The 17,888-nt window shown below is 38.1% G+C and overlaps 2 protein-coding genes across 5 annotated transcripts in view; one reads left to right on the forward strand and one right to left on the reverse strand.

Annotated features, from left to right (window-relative positions):
* Positions 1 to 3,619: 3,619 nt before the first annotated feature.
* On the reverse strand, positions 3,620 to 15,410 carry LOC124159242 (E3 ubiquitin-protein ligase RFWD3-like). The gene is made up of 6 exons (XM_046534917.1): positions 14,896 to 15,410; positions 14,698 to 14,813; positions 14,171 to 14,585; positions 12,538 to 12,941; positions 8,748 to 9,281; positions 3,620 to 6,086 (listed from the first exon to the last, which is right to left on the reverse strand). Exons 1-6 carry the CDS (start codon positions 14,963 to 14,965, stop codon positions 5,436 to 5,438), a joined length of 2,190 nt encoding a protein of 729 aa, XP_046390873.1. The 5' UTR covers positions 14,966 to 15,410; the 3' UTR covers positions 3,620 to 5,435.
* A 106-nt stretch (positions 15,411 to 15,516) lies between these two features.
* LOC124159241 (ubiquitin carboxyl-terminal hydrolase 47-like) overlaps positions 15,517 to 17,888 on the forward strand; it is a 52,462-nt gene continuing 50,090 nt past the window's right edge. For 2 of the 4 annotated variants that reach the window (XM_046534913.1, XM_046534916.1), the window contains exons 1-2: positions 16,448 to 16,556; positions 16,909 to 16,973. The gene's annotated coding sequence lies outside the window, so the exon portion shown is untranslated. Of the gene's footprint in view, positions 15,605 to 16,447; positions 16,557 to 16,908; positions 16,974 to 17,489; positions 17,546 to 17,888 lie in introns of those variants that run through there. The other 2 variants (XM_046534914.1, XM_046534915.1) reach the window with 2 other exon arrangements.

The raw sequence follows: 17,888 nt of genomic DNA on the forward strand, positions 1-17,888 counted from the left end.
TTTTAAATCATCACAGCCTTTCCCCCTTATTGCAATGAACTTACCTCATTATTCCACATTAGAGCCCATCCTCTTTTATTCTATCCATGATCATGGATATGTTGCGGTATTCATTTCATATGAAAATTATTCTCTTCCTTCCACTTTACTGCTTCGTAAACAGCCTTCCTTCTAGCAGTTTTCATGAAGCAGTTCTTGTTTAGCACTTGCTATGTCAATACATACGTACTAAGTTCATTCAATATCTTCTCTTTAAGTTTTTTCTCCTCAACCCCCATGTCAGTTCTTATTTTTATGTATTCATTTCCATTCATCTCACATACCCACTTCTTGAATGCTTCCTTCTTTTACTATCCTCCTTCCTTCGTATCCATGTTTCTACTCTACATTGCAACACTCCATATCAGACTCATCACTATGTCCTTTTCTTTGCACTTGTGCCCACTGATTGTAAACACTCTCCAATTCATACACTCCTCCTTTGCTTAAGTCATGTACTCTCCTCCTGAAATTCTTACTGCTGTGTCCATTTTCATTTATTGTAGTACTAATAGTTAAATTATTCCACTTATTCAAGTTCATGACATCTACTTGTATGCTTAGCCTTAATTCCTTTCCCTTAAAATAAACTACATGACTGTGGACTATATGTGATTAATCTTAATGCAGTATTATTTTTATTATTTACTTGTGCATACCCGAGAACCTGCTAGCATTTGGTGTCTGGCTCAACAATGCATGATCATTCACAAACCACACTGATTTAGGCATCTATTTAACCTCATATTAGGCATTTATTTTGCTCTATTTTTAATTTTAAGTAACTCTTCTTACATCTCCATTACCATCTCTTGCTCATTCACTTTCAGTGGTAAGAGGAAGACTATAGGCAGCAGGGGTGGTGTGGGGGGATTGTGGGCCCTCGGCTGGGGCTCATGATGGGCCCCATATTATGGGGGTCCTCCCCCAGAAAATTTTAGGCAATTGCATGGCTGGAAATGAATTTTAATGCTATCCTGGCTCTTAAAAATTCGATGAAAGTTAATAAAATATAGCAATTTTGTTAGACAATATATTTAGTGAATTTGTTCCTGGAAACTGCACTGAAATCTAAAAAAATCTCTACAATAACACTTTCAAAAAAGCATCAGGTTCTCTTGTATCTTCTGGCACTTTTATTTATTTGTTTATATAATATTTTATGCTAAGTGTGCCGTAAATAAAGCTGTTAATGAAAATGAGGATTTCATAATTGCAATAAGCTTTGGTTCAAATAATCTAAGTCTTTTGTTATTACACCATTCATATTCGCCTCACAATAGGCACGAGCATTGTTGGGACCCCCTAAGCTCGGGGCCCTCGGCGATTGCCGCCCTGGCCAGACTGCCCCTGATAGGCAGCCTTGTCTCACCCCTTGGACTGTGCTTGCTCATCTATGTACTCTATCGGCTAGCCTCTCTTCAGGGCCATGAACAGATTAGGAGTGAATTGCCTTTTCTTCCATTCCACCCCTAGTTTCTAATGAAGAGTCATTAACTTTACCCATTAATGAGACTACTCAAATAGGTGCTTTTTCAGAATTCTTGAAGCAAGCTTACAAGTCCTCTTCATTCTCCTAATAAAGACTGGGTTCCAGGGATGCCGACTTACAAAAAATATTGGGGGGGCCCAAACCGGGGATCTTGCTTGGGAAATTTTATAAGTAGTGAGTTTTAAGTTTTTTAAGCATTTTAGAAGAGTTGTATAATCAACATTAGAACCCTGATTAATTGAATCTTGATATCCGAACACTCCGGCGAAAATCGACTAGCCTGACACATTTTTTCCTCACACCCATAATGGATTTTTGAGGGGGCTCGGGCCCCCTCAAGCCCCATGGAGTCAGCTCCACTGCTGGGTTCTTTCCTACTAGAGTCATCTTTAATGTTATCAAATCATGGATTGACTTCAGGAAAACAAACTGATTGTCACTCAAGTGAGTTTTTGCTCTTGCCTCCACCCTCGGCAATAGTTTCACTACATGTGATGACACTGCATTCTATGGATTTCTGGTTTCTTGGTAGCAGAAAGAGAATGCAATCCTCAGGCCACCAACCTTCTCCATAAATCATATGAATGAGTTTGAAAATTCTTCTTCTCCCACTCTTTCTGCATTCTTTTAAGTTTCAGAGGGGACAGTGTCTACACCTTCATATCTTGTAAGGCTCTTATAGTTATGGGTCTACCTAAGTTTAAACTCATATCAACTTTTTTTCTGGTGAGTTAACTTACCAATACATTGCAGTAGCATTTCAATGATTGATAGGCTCTTACTAGGATGGTATGACTTACACCGTTGCTAAATCTACATTTAACTTTTTACCATCGCATATATAAATTATCCAAGAAGAGAGACCACAATTTTTAATGTCATACATAAGTTTTCCAGGCTCTTGTACAGAAATAATTGCTAAGAAAGGTAGTGACCCTTGAATTCACTTCCTGAGAAGTGATAATTTTTCACGGAGAACTGTGCATGTTCCGTGAATCTCTCTTCCAAATTAATTGTATGTAAATATGTATGAAATTTTTTCATTCAAACATAGATTTCATGCATTTCATTTGATTGAAGTTTATGGTTTTCACGTATCAGTAAAGAAAGGTGAATTTTAATTAATATTCACTTTTGATGCTTTGGTTACATTTGGATCTCAAGAACAGAGAGAGAGGAGTATTAGGTGCAGATAAAAGAACCACCAAACTTAATGAAATTCACTCCTTTACCTGTGATTGCCTTTAATTCTTGAAAAACAACCAATTTTCCTGAAGTCACATTGAAATTAAGATAGACTTATTTAGTCTGTCTAGCAAGTTCATAGGTCTATGATAAGGTCTATGATTAGGCAGAGCTAACTTTGTCAACCATAGATGTTCTGTGTCACGAGATGTGTAATTTAAAATTCAAACTTTTCTCTCAGCAAAAAGAAGTCAATAACTGCATATGAGAGAAAAAATCCCCCATTGATTCATTTAATCTTCTGTCATCCAGATTATCAAAAAAATATTTTGTGCATCACCTTAGAGAATATCTTTTTTCCTTGCCATTTTTAATTGAAAAATTGTAAATTTTTTTGCATATAAAAACACATTCAGTGCGTAGCCGGTCATGCCGGGAGCCCTTTGTCTGCCTTCATACATGACTAATATCCACTCCCGAGTCTTCTGATCGTGCGTATGGCCTTCAGCAAGCTTCCCTCTTTCAAACCGTGTGTGCTGTTTGTAATAAGCAGTATTTGAACGGAAGTTATGGTGCAGAAACCTCCCTCTATTTTTCTTTCTTATTTTAACAGCCGATTTTGACGACTTTAATGGAAATCGGGCCTGCATTGAATGTGTTAAAGTCTGATTGATTACACAAACATCAACATTACAACTTAAGAGCGAATGCATGATCAGTAAGGAGAACCTGCTCTCTCTTAATTTATGCATTTGCATAAGTTCCATTATGTCAAAAACAACAAATGTACAGGCACTTATTAAAGTCAATGTATTGCATATCCAGGCCTTACGATCCAAAAAATGTATCCAATGAAAATATTTCAATGGTTATGAATAAGAAAAATCTTCAACAGTTTTTTTAAAATAATACAATTCATTGAAATGAAAAGAGAAATTGGCATTGTAATCACAGTCATAGCTTTTGAGGATACATGAGTGTCAACATATGTTAACATTACGATTTTTCAATCTATTATGTTATGTAAGTCTCATAAAAACCACAAAGTGCCATACAGGGTATTCTTTTAGGATGCCAAACCTGTTTTTTAAACCAATTTCACCAACCAACCATGGCTAACTCACTCCATTTGTGGCTAATTCAATAAGAGGTAACAATCATCAATGCAGATGAAACTTTTCAAAAGCACATATTTTTGAAGCATGCCACATAGGAATGTAGCTTTAAATGTATTAAAGCAATATCCACCAATAAAGTAATCAGAGTTCTCAGTGATTACATATCAGACAAAATATTCATCCAATGAGAATTAAGCTAAGTATTTATAATTCTCTGAACATGAGTATGGAAGAACTTTTTTCACATTGAACCAAATTTCATCTAAGAACTGGGATAATAATAGACTGTTCTCAACCTTTCAATAGAAAATTGTCACAAAACAGACAAATCTTGTTGCTATTTATACTACCAGCCCTTCCTTGAATTGCAGATAAGTACACCAAGTAGAAAAATAATTTTGTACAAATTTTCCCTGAAGGCAACTTCCCTCATTACATAGTATCAATAGAAATGGAAGGAGTTAACCTTCTAATACCAAAAGCCTTTAACCCATTTAAGTGAACAAGTACAGCCTTACAGTACAGCCTTTAACCCTTTTAAGTGAACAATTTATGGTGATTATATAAAACTGTGTGATGTAGGCCTTGGAGAATACAGTTTTAATCTGTTCTTATAAAGGCTGCTAGACTCATGCTTAATTTTCTATTTTTCTTCTTTTCTATTGACATATTTTTTGCAGGTGAATTAAGTCGTAATGCAGAGATTATTTTATTTTCTCCAATAAATTAAAAATTGAGCTATAATGAGCAATGGATACCAGTTTGTCAAATAAATTCCTCACTTAAATTGGTACATTAAAAAGCTAATTTCCAGGAAAGACACATTGTTACTCCTATTGGTTTACTACAAATTCAGTGTATTTATACAATCTTGCATTAGAAAGTAATGAATTCAAATTTATTTATTTGTTCCATTGCAATATTGCTTGAATATAGGAATGGCCCTGGATTTAAGTTGGCCTCGTGCTCCACCACATACTATGCTTACATTCAAACACAAAATTGATTTCATAGGTCTTCATTCACACTCTTTCATCCTAAAATAATTATATGGTGTTTGCAATATCATTAGTAGGCTACTGCCTTCATTTGAAAGAGTGTTTGAATAATAATGAAACTTCATTAGTATGGAATTCAAACAAAATATGCAATGAAATAAGAATTGGAGAGTATTTAAAAACAAGTGACATTCCATTCAAAGAGTAGAATAATGTTTTTTTTTGATGAATTAAATGAACAATGCCAAACTATACAACCAATTCAACACATTCTTTAATCTCATTGTCATCCGTGAAAATTAATGCTACTACCTTAAAAAAAAGCCTCATGCACACATTTTGTACTATAACATCATCTATTTTCAAAAATATAACTCAAAATTCCTTTCAACTTCCTCACTCATTCCAGGAACGCACTATAACACATCAGAACTCATGAGGACTAGTATCAAAGCTCCTCTTTCATAACACATTTGAGAAGGATAATTCACCCGGGTAGAACACTTTAACGCAATAAATTGTACAATCTCAGCTCATTCATCACAAAGCCTTTAAACATAATATAAGGAGAGGTAATCATTCACAAACGCAAAAGATCAAACACTAATGAATCCTGTACAGCCTCAAAACTTTCTCCGTGAGCAAGGCTAAATGAGTATCCCCATTGGATGTCAAAGGGCACACGTCTATGACTGGATCAGATGCTGGAATTGTGGCAACTCTGCTACCAGTTCCCACACTCCAAAGCGCCACAGTACTACTGCTCTCTTGGTGAGCTGCAACCACTAAGTCTCTGCGAACGGGCAGCAGACAAGGCCGTGACAGCACTCTCTGACTTGTTCCCCCCAAAAATGTGTGCACTGGTGGATTGCAAACTGAAAAGGAAGTGGATTCCTCACTACTGCTTCCCCCATTAGTCCTCGAGTTCCTCAATGCCCGCTCACACACCGAATGTCGGGCGTGAGGTGCCCTTGCTGAGGGTCGTGCGGACACTAAAAAATGTTGAGTTCTTGATTCGTAGCGAAGGGCTGTGAATGGCCCCTCATGAGGTAGACGAAGGGAGCCAGGACTGGTTGAGTCGTGAGCCCAGCAAGATGACAAATGACAAGAGAGCAACCCACCAGATGGCAATGCTCTACCTGCACATGGCTGAATAGGCACAAGGGATATGACTGGGCTGATGTCATCTGGATCCGATATCCGTGACAACGGTGCTGATGTTCTCCTGACATCAAAGGACAGGACTATGCCTCCCTAAAAATTCATAAAGATAAATGGTTAACCAACTATGAGATGAAAAAGCAGGACCTTCATTTCTCAACACTTGAATGCATTAGAGATGATTTTTTTTTTTGTTCAGGCTTACAGTCTGACAACCAAATCCAACATCCCTGACTACAATGGTATTATTTACATAATACACACTCACACTTGCTATGGTGAACGCAAATGAATTACCGTATAAGCGTGTGTAAGAGGCGCACCCCTATTTTGAGCATCGGAGCTATGAAGAAAAAAATTTTGCGGCATTTATTTAATACTATCGCGCGGTGTTGCAGTCGTATGCCTGGAATTTCGACGGTTATCGAACTTTCCTCTTTCAATATTATTTGAAAGAAGAAATTTTGATAACTGTGGCGGTAATAGCGGCATAAGAGGGAGTAGAAAGAGTTCTGATCCTCTCTTCGCATACGATGTTGCTCTACGATGCTTGTCCTATTCACGAACAATTTTGTTTAAATGCTCTCGCAGGAGTATTGCAATAGAATTGCAGCCGTGGAAAATTTTAAGGCAAAACTCGACAGGCACATAGCATGAACCTTCCCAAGAGCTTGGACAGCAATCGGGGCAACCTCAGCGCCGTAGGATAATAACCGCGTCGTAGATTTAACGGAGCCACACTCGGCCCTCCATCAGCCAATGCCTCTGCCGTTTTTTTTTCCTTTCCGAGGACCCCACAGGAAATTAGGAAAACATCAAGTTACAGGGGAACAATGGAAACGTGTTTCATCCCTACCCCGTCTCACCAACTGACCTTGATCGATCTCCCAGTTTCTGGAGGCCAAATGCTAGGTGAGTCATCTACTGAGCCCGAAGATATCTCGATAGTTTTCAATAATTGTATGACATGTACGAGGTTCATAAAAAGAAAGAGATCTAACGCGACGCATATCTGACAGAATTTAAGTTTTTTAAGCTCTAATTGTTTGACACAAAAGTTTTATAGTTACAACAAGGCTAATAATATTCAAAATAGTCCAAACAGGACAATTTCGGAAGAAACAAGCGTAGCATAAGCGCATTCAAACAAGACGAGACGGACTGGAAACTTTGGGCAACTCAAACTGCGTATATCACATTGCTGCGCCTTCGCCCCTTCGCTTTGAAGGCAACGACGTCACATGCAAGATCGGACGTGTTCTTCCCGTGCTCCTTCGCTCATAGCCTCGTAGCTTGAAATACGGAGGGGAGGGAGCGCGCTCCTTCCCTCCGTATTTCATTTGCATTTCGTTGCTTGCTTCGAAGACGGACGGATCGCGCTCCTTCCCCTCGACCTCTCCTTCCGCGCTCTTCACTTATAAGCATTTCTGATTTCTTCCATCCACAATTTAGTCCAACAATGAACACACTCGTTCGAATTTTTCAAAGCGCAGGTTTTGACACCAATATAATTTTCAGTTGCAATAATCCTCATATTAGCGTCTGAAGATGATTTTTGGAAAATCAGGTCCTCAGCTTAATGGAAATTACTCGGCAAGACAGATATTGACTATTAACCAGGTATGTCATTCAAAAATACGCGTTTCTCTACGTTTGATAACCGATTACTATATGCAGTATAAATGCCGCGGGATGCCCACTCGTGGCAGTAAATTTAGCGCGCCCTCCGGAGCGAAAAACCCTGCGCGATCTTCCATGTTTACCTCTGGGGTACCGACGTGACGGCATGATGCTTACAAGAAAAGCAAACAGGAGCATTTTAAAAATACGTCACTAAGGGAGAAACTCCCCTGCCTGCCGCTTGTTTTTGACCCAGGGTTCCAGATGACTGACTAACACTGAAAACCAAGGCCACTCAGTTCCCCTTAGACTTGCGACCGGTGAAGGGGAGGGGGGAAGATAAGAAGTTTGTGTAAGAGGCGCACCCTCATTTTCGGCTGCAATTTCTGGGAAAAAAGGTGCGCCTCTTACACGCGCTTATACGGTACTTACACTAGCTAACCTTGCTGCTTTCAACAATAAGGCATCATTATTTATTGCTGTTACTGATTGATTGATGTTGTTTCATGGGTTTTGGAGTGAAGCCAATTCAAGATGAAAGACAAAGATCATCAACAAACTACCATCAGCAAATTCCATTGTTAAGCAAAATTAATTTGCAATACATATTTCCATGAGCTAACATAATTTTTAAGAGCAATAATATGCTATCAACACGGCACTTCGGCATAGAAAAAGGTTTAGAAATGAAAATACAGTAAACTCCAGATTATCTGTGAGCGGAGTACCATGAAACAGTATTTTACCTTCACATCCACTGGAAGCATTCTCCTTCGCATCCTCTAAAGAGAGTGAAAGGTATATTGCTGCAAGTATATCTTTTTACAGCCGACTAATCTTTATTTTTGGCTCTGGGAGGGGAACACAAAAGTATTGTTCATGCATTAACAATTTGAGCATTATATGAATAAAATTTGAACAGGCAAAAAAAGTTAAATACTTTGAACTTATGAATGCGGATGAATACTGAATGATCATTTTCATGCTCCAAAACCCCAAGAACTCTCATATTTTGCAAATGACAGGTTCAAAGTTACACCTTGGACAATGTCATCTAGTTACGATAAATAAAATCAAGAAGGGCAGAAGCATCAATCCCAAACAATAGCCACATTGACATAATAGTAAACTCACCTGTGTCCCAACATAGAGTAAATTGGGATCACATGCATCCCAACAGCAACTCCACAAGGGCGTGTCTGCTGAAAGGGTTGCCACAACAGCATTCGCACCACCACTTACATCCAGCAAGCGGGCTGTGCAATCGAACGAAGCAGAGAGAAGAAGACAGCGGATTGCAGACGGTGGAGCAAAAGCCAAGTCTCTGATTGGCTTTGGATGGGCTGGAACAAACTGGGTGGCACGGAACTCCAATGAATCAACTTTCTTCACACCGAATCCAGGGAAAAGTGGATTGGTAGAGCGCTGCGAGACCACAACGAGGTTGAGTGTCTCGCAGTGAGCTGCGACACGACAGCCACCTTCCCTAGCTATTTCCACGGTGCTCCTCAAGGTGAAGTGGCAAGGGTCACCATCGCCAGCAATTCCTACCAACTTCGTTGAAATTTGAGACCCTTCGTCAGATGTGGAGTTACTTCCTGCAGTTCTGCCAGACTCATGCATGATAATAGCACCTGTTCTTCCTCTACGCAGTTCTTCAAGTTCAGCCTATGAAAGGTAAAAGAAATAATAATTATTTAAGGGTGGCAACTCATATGTCAACCTGGAATTCTCAGACATTTCCAGTTTTCCTGACTATTTTTTTTTCAATTTTCCAGACTGTTTGATAACATAAATTTTACGGTATACATATTCATCTTTATAAGCTGTAAAAATGTAAATCAGTTATTTCCGGTGCTCAATCTGAAGTTTTAGCATTCTATTTTCCTGTTAAAAATAGAGAATGATTAATATTAGGTAGCCTCACAAGGAATACAGTATTGGTTGGCGTGACATTTAGTCTTGTGACTCCTTGTTGTGGGACAACTTGATGATAACGGTGATGCTTGCTCGTGGTACTCATTTTACATTCGTAAAAGGCTTTTTCCTTTCATTTCTTCCCGTTTCTTATTTAAAAGTTCTTTCAATCATAGAATCCAGCAAAGACGCATGCCTGTAATTACCATCCAGTCAACTCGTTCATCACACAAGCCTTGTTTTCAAATTGTAACTGGTAGTGAAGTGAGTGGTATAGACTTTAATCTTTGGTTAACTGCTTTCTTTTTTTCTCATTGATATATTTTTTTAATTTAAAGGCAGCATTGAATTATAAAGTCTTGAATTTCATATTTATTGTAATAGGATTGCACGTGTGTAAAATACGTAAACCGTATCTAAATATGGCTTGAGGTAATTAATAGTAGCGGGCATAACTTGGTGGCAATCCATAATCTTAGGAATAGAAGGAATTATAACTTTGCTATTTCCACATGGCAATTTATTGAGACCGACCGCTGTAACGAAACCATGGTCAGTATCAATAAATTACCACGTGGAAGTAGCAAAGTTATTATGTATTCCTTCTATTCCTAAGGCTTTAGGTAAAGCTGAATAGCTGCTTTATTTATTCATATCCATTACCAAAACGTCTAGCAAATGGAAAAAGACAATGTTGAAGGGATGCTTAACCATTTATGAAGAGATTTAACAGTAATATATTATTTTCAAATATGTACTACTTCAATCAAATTTCTAGTATTAACTTTAAGTGACTTCCAATTATAATCGCTTCCTTTCCCTCTTCTTCCAGCTGGAACTTTTTGTGCCGTAACAAATGAAAAAAGAAGTGATTTTCACTGGACTTAGGCTATAACGAGTTCTTGTCACAACAATCGATTTTCCAGTGATATTCAGAACTCATTATAACAAACTTCTATCATAAATATTTAGTGCTGAACGATGGGCACTGATTTCAAGAATTAAAAATGTTTCAGATTATGTTCTTGAAGATAAAAACTAAGATTGATTTCTATAAAATCACGAAATTAGGTCCAATTACTAATCCCTATTTCCTGTCCACATGTGGACCACAGATTCATATTTTATCTTCTCAAGTTTGATTATATATATCCTCAGGAATTTCATCACTGGTTTTCAGAATTTTTTAAGCTTTACCCAAACTTAGGAGTTACTAAAACTATGTGCTTTGACAGCAGCCACCATATGTTCCAATGAAAATATGTAATGCCAAAAACATAAAATGAGAACTTCCCATCTACCTTTTTCAAGAAAAGAGAATGTACCCAGTCAGCACAAAAGATAATTTAGATGGAAATTATTTTGTTAATTTGGGGCAAATTTACCCGTGTCATCTTTACCACTTAATAACTCGCATGCAGAATTGCCAACAGTAAGGTATGAAAAATATATAGTGAGGCATTTACTTAATTGTATGTGCTTAAGAAAAGTTCAAAGAAGAAAAATGAAGTTCAATACCACAGCAACTCTGTAGTTTCAAATTATTTTCGATTCCATTTCACAAATAATACACATTATATACACACTATCGATGAAAGGCTGTGGTCATTAACAGAAATTAAGTACTGTATATGGTCCCCCCTTTTTTTTCCAAAAATGCCTGTGGTAAAAGTAAAGGGGTGGACTATATTCAAACGCTTTTTTTTTTTAACTTTTCCCGAAACTGAAGCCTTAAAAATTAGGGGGGGGGACTATATTCAGAGGGGGACTATATTCGGAGAAATACGGTACTTAAAAATTACCTGATTATTTTCTTAAATACATGGAGAAGAGTACAAATTTTCATCGGATAATTATTTTTGCTAAATTAATTATATGAAAGATCAAATTCACATCGTAACAGTTGACTATATTGGTTCCTCAACTGCGATGTGGGAATAGTGGACCATAACATTGGCTACGAGCGGACAAACAAAAAATGAAGGAGGAACATGAACGCGACTGCAAGTGCCGAAGTAACGTGCCTGGCAATTATAATTTCTAACTATTACTGCAGCATGAAGTAAACTAAACTAAGTTACCTGATATAATGCTGAAAATAGTAATATTTAATTCAGTGGAAAATTTAACCAGAGAGTTGCATCACTTTTTGTAGTGACGCCATGGTGAGACAATACTTTTTAATAACCTTCATAACAGTTATTTGTTTCCCTCAACCTCTGCTTAAGTATAGCGCTCTTTATTTAAAGTGATTTCATTGAAAAATTAAGGTGAAACAAATTCGGAAAAGCACTTCGTTTTTTGGATCCGAGTATTGACTCGATCTTTTGGGTGAATTTGTTTGCCCTGAGGCGTTCGGTGTGGAAGCTGTTGTCACCGAGTGCTCAACGGAAAAAAATTAGTTCTAGTAACATTGTGTCCATGTTAAAAGAAATCAAATCTCCAATTCCTCTTAATACATAGCTGTGATTTATTTCGGCCATTTCTCTTTCAACGAGTACGTATGTCCTCATGAGTGCGAGTTTGATTTTTGTAATTATGTATTTCTTTTTCATCAAGTGGTTGTTTTCTTATATAAATGTCGTATTCGTATATTTAGTAACTTTTCATCGTTCAATAAACAGTAATTCTTCAATATCAATGTCAATTTCGTTCATTATCGTGCAATAATTCCTATAATGTCTAAGTCAATGGTTTACATTAGAACCAACAGAGGGGGTGGCATCATGTTTCTTTTCAAGCTCCGTAGATAGCTCTGATGTCACAACCGGAGGTTTCACCCGGAAAAAGTACAATTTTATCACCAAATTACCCAAATTTTACCACTTAAATTTAAAGATAGTTTACCCATTACCACGCAAGATAGATTACCCATTAACACGCAGGTTATCCATCTTTTACCATAATTTTACACGTGTAAAAATGGGGTAATTTATCTTTTGTGCTGACTGGGTAGTAGTTGGTAGCAAAAAACCTATAATTAGCCTGGAGACTATTACAATCATACCTGAAGTTTCTCGACTTGTGCTTTCTGCATTTGATTTGCCATGGTGAATCTTGTGACTTCCAATTCTAATCGTTCCCTTTCCCTCTTCGACTCTTCCAACTGGGCCGCCAGCCGATCTCTTTCTGCAGTGTCGATTGCTCTCAGAGATCGAGCAAAGAGAGGGCGAATGTCTCGGACTTTTGCTTTGGAGTTGCACTGCGGGCATCGTCCAGAGGACAGAGTGGTAGTAGATAGCCACCTTCGGATGCACGATTCCCCATAAATATGACCACATTTTAAGCAGCATAGGCGATGGCCTCCTGAGTTACTCCACTCATCCATGCATATGGGACAGGTCTGACTAGTGGAATCATCCTCAGAATCCACAGGATCATCATTTTCAGGATCTTTTTTCCTCTTCTTACCTTCATAAGTGAAAAACAAGACCGAATTCATGAGAATTGAGAAAATTGGAAACAATTGAAAATTGTGAAACTATTCAAAGTGTGTATTAGAGGTGGGCAACACAATTGCTACCAACACCGTAAACTACAGATACACACTACCTCGCAAGCTGCCTCAATGGGCCCATGACAGGGGGTCGAAAAAAAAATGCGAAATTGAGTTCCTTGACCACCGAGTCACACCTAGCATTTATTGAAATTCTTTGTCCTCTTTACTCCCTTGATAAATTATTTCACGCAGATGCACCAAAACCATGCCAGCTAAAAATAAGATTGATAATCATCCAGAATATACTCAGTTGTAGGATACTCGCATAGAGGACATTCAAGCTTATTTTTTTCATTTCTTAATTCTTAAGGCTTGGTTACACGGTACAAAAGCACGTACAAGTTAATGTACGTTTGCATGAATGATTTTGGTGGACCGGAACATGTTCGAATGCATGAACCAAATTCGAACAGGTTCTTTTTTCTGTGCATGCATTCACGCAAGTTGGGTGGTTACACAGAGCATTTTGCCGTTCATTCTCGTATTCATACATTTAGACATTAACCCGTACCTGTTAATGTAACGTGTAAACAGGGCTTTAGAAACTCTGACTTTAGAAACTTTTCAATTGTGACGTTATGATGTGCAAGTACTTGTCGTTATGACCCAAAATCACTATGTGGCAGCTAGAAAAATTTCAGTGACTCTACTATGGCTTGTTATACAGCTTCATACATGGACATACATTTGGCCATGTGAAATTACCACATTACCTAGAAAAAGTAGCCTTGCATGCGAAAGGAGAGATGAAGGGCAGTAGGGTACCATACATTTAAGATTGCTATGCTAAGTGGTATGTGCTATCTTTAAAATAGGTAGAGGAGTACTCGTGGTTAACAGATAGAAAAGTAGGCCAAGAAACAGAATAAGAATGTGACATTCAGTGACAGATTCAGAGCACTCTTAATAGGTGAATACCCCAATGGTAACTCTCAGGTTAATATATTGATACAGAGATGTCACATTTCAATTCTCTAAATAATTAAATCGTCCAATACAACGAGAACACACTTGAGTACCGATAAGTTAAATTTTGTGAGTCATTCGTATTCAACAACGATCAACAGTAAATATAATAAGCACGACTTAAAGCTGTGACTGATCACATTGCATCACGAATAAAACCTTCCATATCCGTTACCTCGCGGAGATTCGCAGTCAGGCCCTTTCTTCTCCGAGGAAGTTTTGCCATGGGATTCATTCGATTGAGCAGGCTGGGCATCATTTGCTGGCACCTCGGAAGATGCCGATGTAGAGGGTTCGCCAGAAGTCGACAAATCATCCAGTGAAACGGGTACACCTGAGCCGGAAGGTGCTGTCGATGATGCAGAGGGTGCTGTTGATGATGCAGAGGGTGCTGTTGATGATGCAGAGGGTGCTGACGATGATGCAGAGGGTGCTGACGATGATGCAGAGGGCGCTGTCGATGATGCAGAGGGTGGTGTCGACGAGGATGATAGTGCTGACATCATGGAATTTTCATCTTCCAGTGGATCCTCTTCGGGAGGGTGCCAGGAAGAATCCTCGGAAGCTTGCGAATTTTGTAATTCGGAATCCTGAAATACCGAATTCAATCTTTTTCAATATTCCTGAATAGGAATTTCAAACGATTAATGCCAAATGATGGTTACATCATTAGAACTACTACCCCTGGTTGGGAGTGGTTACCTCAGCATCACTAAAATCGCGAGTCGACTCCGATGCGGACGTTAAACCGGAGAGTTCAGCCTCGACCTCAGTATCACTTAAAATGTCCTGCACTGCATCGTCTGACTCAATGTCTTCTACAACTCGAGAAATAACAATAGTTTGCATGTATTTGCTTTTAGGTGTACTTCAAATAGTCATGCAAAAACAATCACTTACCGTCAAAGACTGAAGCAACTTCATATACAACCGAATCATTATCGTGTTCCTCCGATTCTGATGAATCCATTATTAGACACTAATACTTTAGACCTCTTAAAGAGGAGAGGATCATGAGAGAATTAACAGGAAGCGTTAAGCCATACATATCTTAATGTTAAGGCGCTGTACTCGCGTAGAAATAATTTCGCTTATTTATATATTTGATGAGAAAAAAAGGAGCAGGTTCATTGCTGACATTAGCATCAACATAGAGACACGAAACCCCCAAGGAGAGAGCGCGACCCAAAGAAATGTTTCCTGTATGTATGTATGGCGTCAATTCATGAGATTGAAACACACTGATATTCAATAATTATAGGCCACACTAATTTCAACAAAATATTTACGTAATATCGACTTTCAGACCACGAAATCGTAACCACGACTTGATACAAGTTTATACACAAATCATTTTCCCTTGCTGATGAAAACAAATAACTATCGTGTAGCGTGAATGGAAAAGGCGGGTAACGTTTATTTGTTTACGCTTTAACCACCCCTGAGTAAACAAGGAATGAAATCAACAATAAGGCAGTAGTAACTGAATGGTTACGTGCAGTAATGATAGCTATCAATTTCATATTCGGCTGTCCGAGTTCAACTTATGTGGCTAATTGTGCCAACATGCATAGCAATCCCATAGAAGGGCGAAAGATATTACAGCCAGGTAATAAACTTCTAACACTTGTTACTGTATTATTAGTCAATACAACCAATCAGATTCATAATATTTCTCCTTTCCCATGTGAAGTCATACAGAATGGTTGACAAGTTCTTGCGTTAGAAATGCACTACAGTCTAAACGCTTGGCACTCGTTTGAGTCGAAGCAGTGAATGACTTTTAGTTGGGATGGATTTTATGAATTTTGCAATCATTACACTTAGATTACTTTCCGGATACGTCTTTGTTGTAGTATACATGTCATAGACGACGATGTGGTGCCACGAATACGCAATGAAAAGGAATGGGAATTGCATCTTAAAAATTAAGCATTACATTGAATGAAGAATCTTTAGAGTTTTAGTACGAAGCAGCTTTTTCCTGCTTTTTGTATCGTTAAAATTTTGTATTTTATAACAATTGTTTTACATGGCTTTCCTGTCATACGCTCCCTCGTAATGTTTGCGGGAGATGGAAAAAATACGACCTACAATCAGTGGACTAAGCATACCAGTATTGTAGTAAAAATTCACGTGAGAATTATGCTGTGTAATGGATTTTAAGACGCATCAACCATAGGAAAATAAGTAAGAGTCACCAGTGAACATGTTTCCTTGACCGATTTTGTATTTGGAGATAACATAAGAAGGCCTTATTGCGTGATATATAATTTTCTTTATAATTTGGTCTTTGCTATAAAGGCTGTTGCTTCTTCGGATTTTATGGATAATATTTTAATAATGGCTAATATTGTTACCCGCTGAATTATGCGCAGCACATTTCTTTCAATACGTAGTTATTTGTGCTCTTTTCTTATGTCACGCGTAAAAAATGACGTTCACATGCCTGCATGACGTTTAGCCTGACGTAGCCTGATTTCGACCAATCAGGTGGTAGGTGATTGGCTGCAGTTAGTTGGTTATGGCTGTGATTAAAGTCGGCATTAGAGATAAACTCGGTGTGTACTGTATTATTAATGTCTTTTTCTTCGGGCCAATCTGTATTTTACCTCAGTATTAACATCTTCTTTAAATTTAATGTAATAATTTGTTAATCCTAAGCCACATTCCATGTATCTTGCACGTAATGCGTCGGAGTGGGAAAATGAGATTTCATTTAATATTTGTGATGTTTTGTTGAATTTAAGTTCGTGTTTCCACGTATTGCATGCTTTGCTTGTTTTACCAGTGTATGGGTTGTTTAAATGGTGTTAACCTCCGATTTCATGTTAAATTAGGGTGTGCCCCTTGTTGTCGTTTACATGTAGACCATTGGTGTCAAGTGTTTTGCTTAGTAATACTCTCTTTTAGGCCCTGCCATTTGAGTTCTGACTGCCACAAGGCCATCTGGTTAATCATTGGATTGTATAAATTTGGTGAGTGAAATTTTAATTCCATCTATTTTTGTGTTGAATCACCTAAGTGGTACACGTGATTAGTTTACTTGTAGCCCTTCTCTTTATTTACCCAGTTGCCGATTTTTCATCAGTTGTATTAATTCTTTGTAAACTAAAGACACCCCTTTGACTTATATTTTTTGTAGTTGAATGTCGTGCTGAAGAGAGTTAGTCATAACGTATTTTTGGTCTTTCATCAACAAATATTATACCATTCATGAGAGATGGGAAATGTCATTCGTTAGTGTTCTTGTAATTCGAAAACGTTCGCACATTTTCTTGTTCTCCACCATCACTACCATCAACTCAATAGATGTGACTGCATTGAAATAGATCGGCTGAGTTAGCCAAAAATAGAACCCTCTCTCCCAACGCCGCTCATGTGGGCGGCTTTCTTAGGATGGCCACTAGGTGACTCCCTTCCCGTGGTAAAAAATAAATTATGTGAGCCAAATGCACTCCCAAGTCTGCTGGAGAATTGCCAGAATAAGGCATACCTGCCTGTCCACGTTTTATAACATACTTCGTTACATAGAATTAGTGTAATCCCAGTGAGTAGTTATCGTTTTGTTTGTACTTTCACAATTTTTATGGCCTGGGTGTAGTATTCCCTTTCGCCATTGCCTTCAATCTTTTGAGTAAAAGAGAGATGTCCTGTAGTGACTGTTGAAGTATCAGCCATGCTCTTGACCTCTATTTTAATTGGATAGATCCTCGTAATGCATGCTTTTTTGTTTGCTCCATCAAGGGGTTGTTTGTATTCTGAGTGAGGCTCCTCCCTTGTCGCTTTTCAATTTTCACCTCTTTGCATAATTGTAATTCTCTACAAATCATAGTTATTTGTGTTCCTGAAGTATTCGTATGTCTAGTGTATTAACTCTTTTAATGTTTTGG

The sequence above is a fragment of the Ischnura elegans genome, chromosome 5 (genome assembly GCF_921293095.1).
Source record: "Ischnura elegans chromosome 5, ioIscEleg1.1, whole genome shotgun sequence".
Taxonomy (NCBI): domain Eukaryota; kingdom Metazoa; phylum Arthropoda; class Insecta; order Odonata; family Coenagrionidae; genus Ischnura; species Ischnura elegans.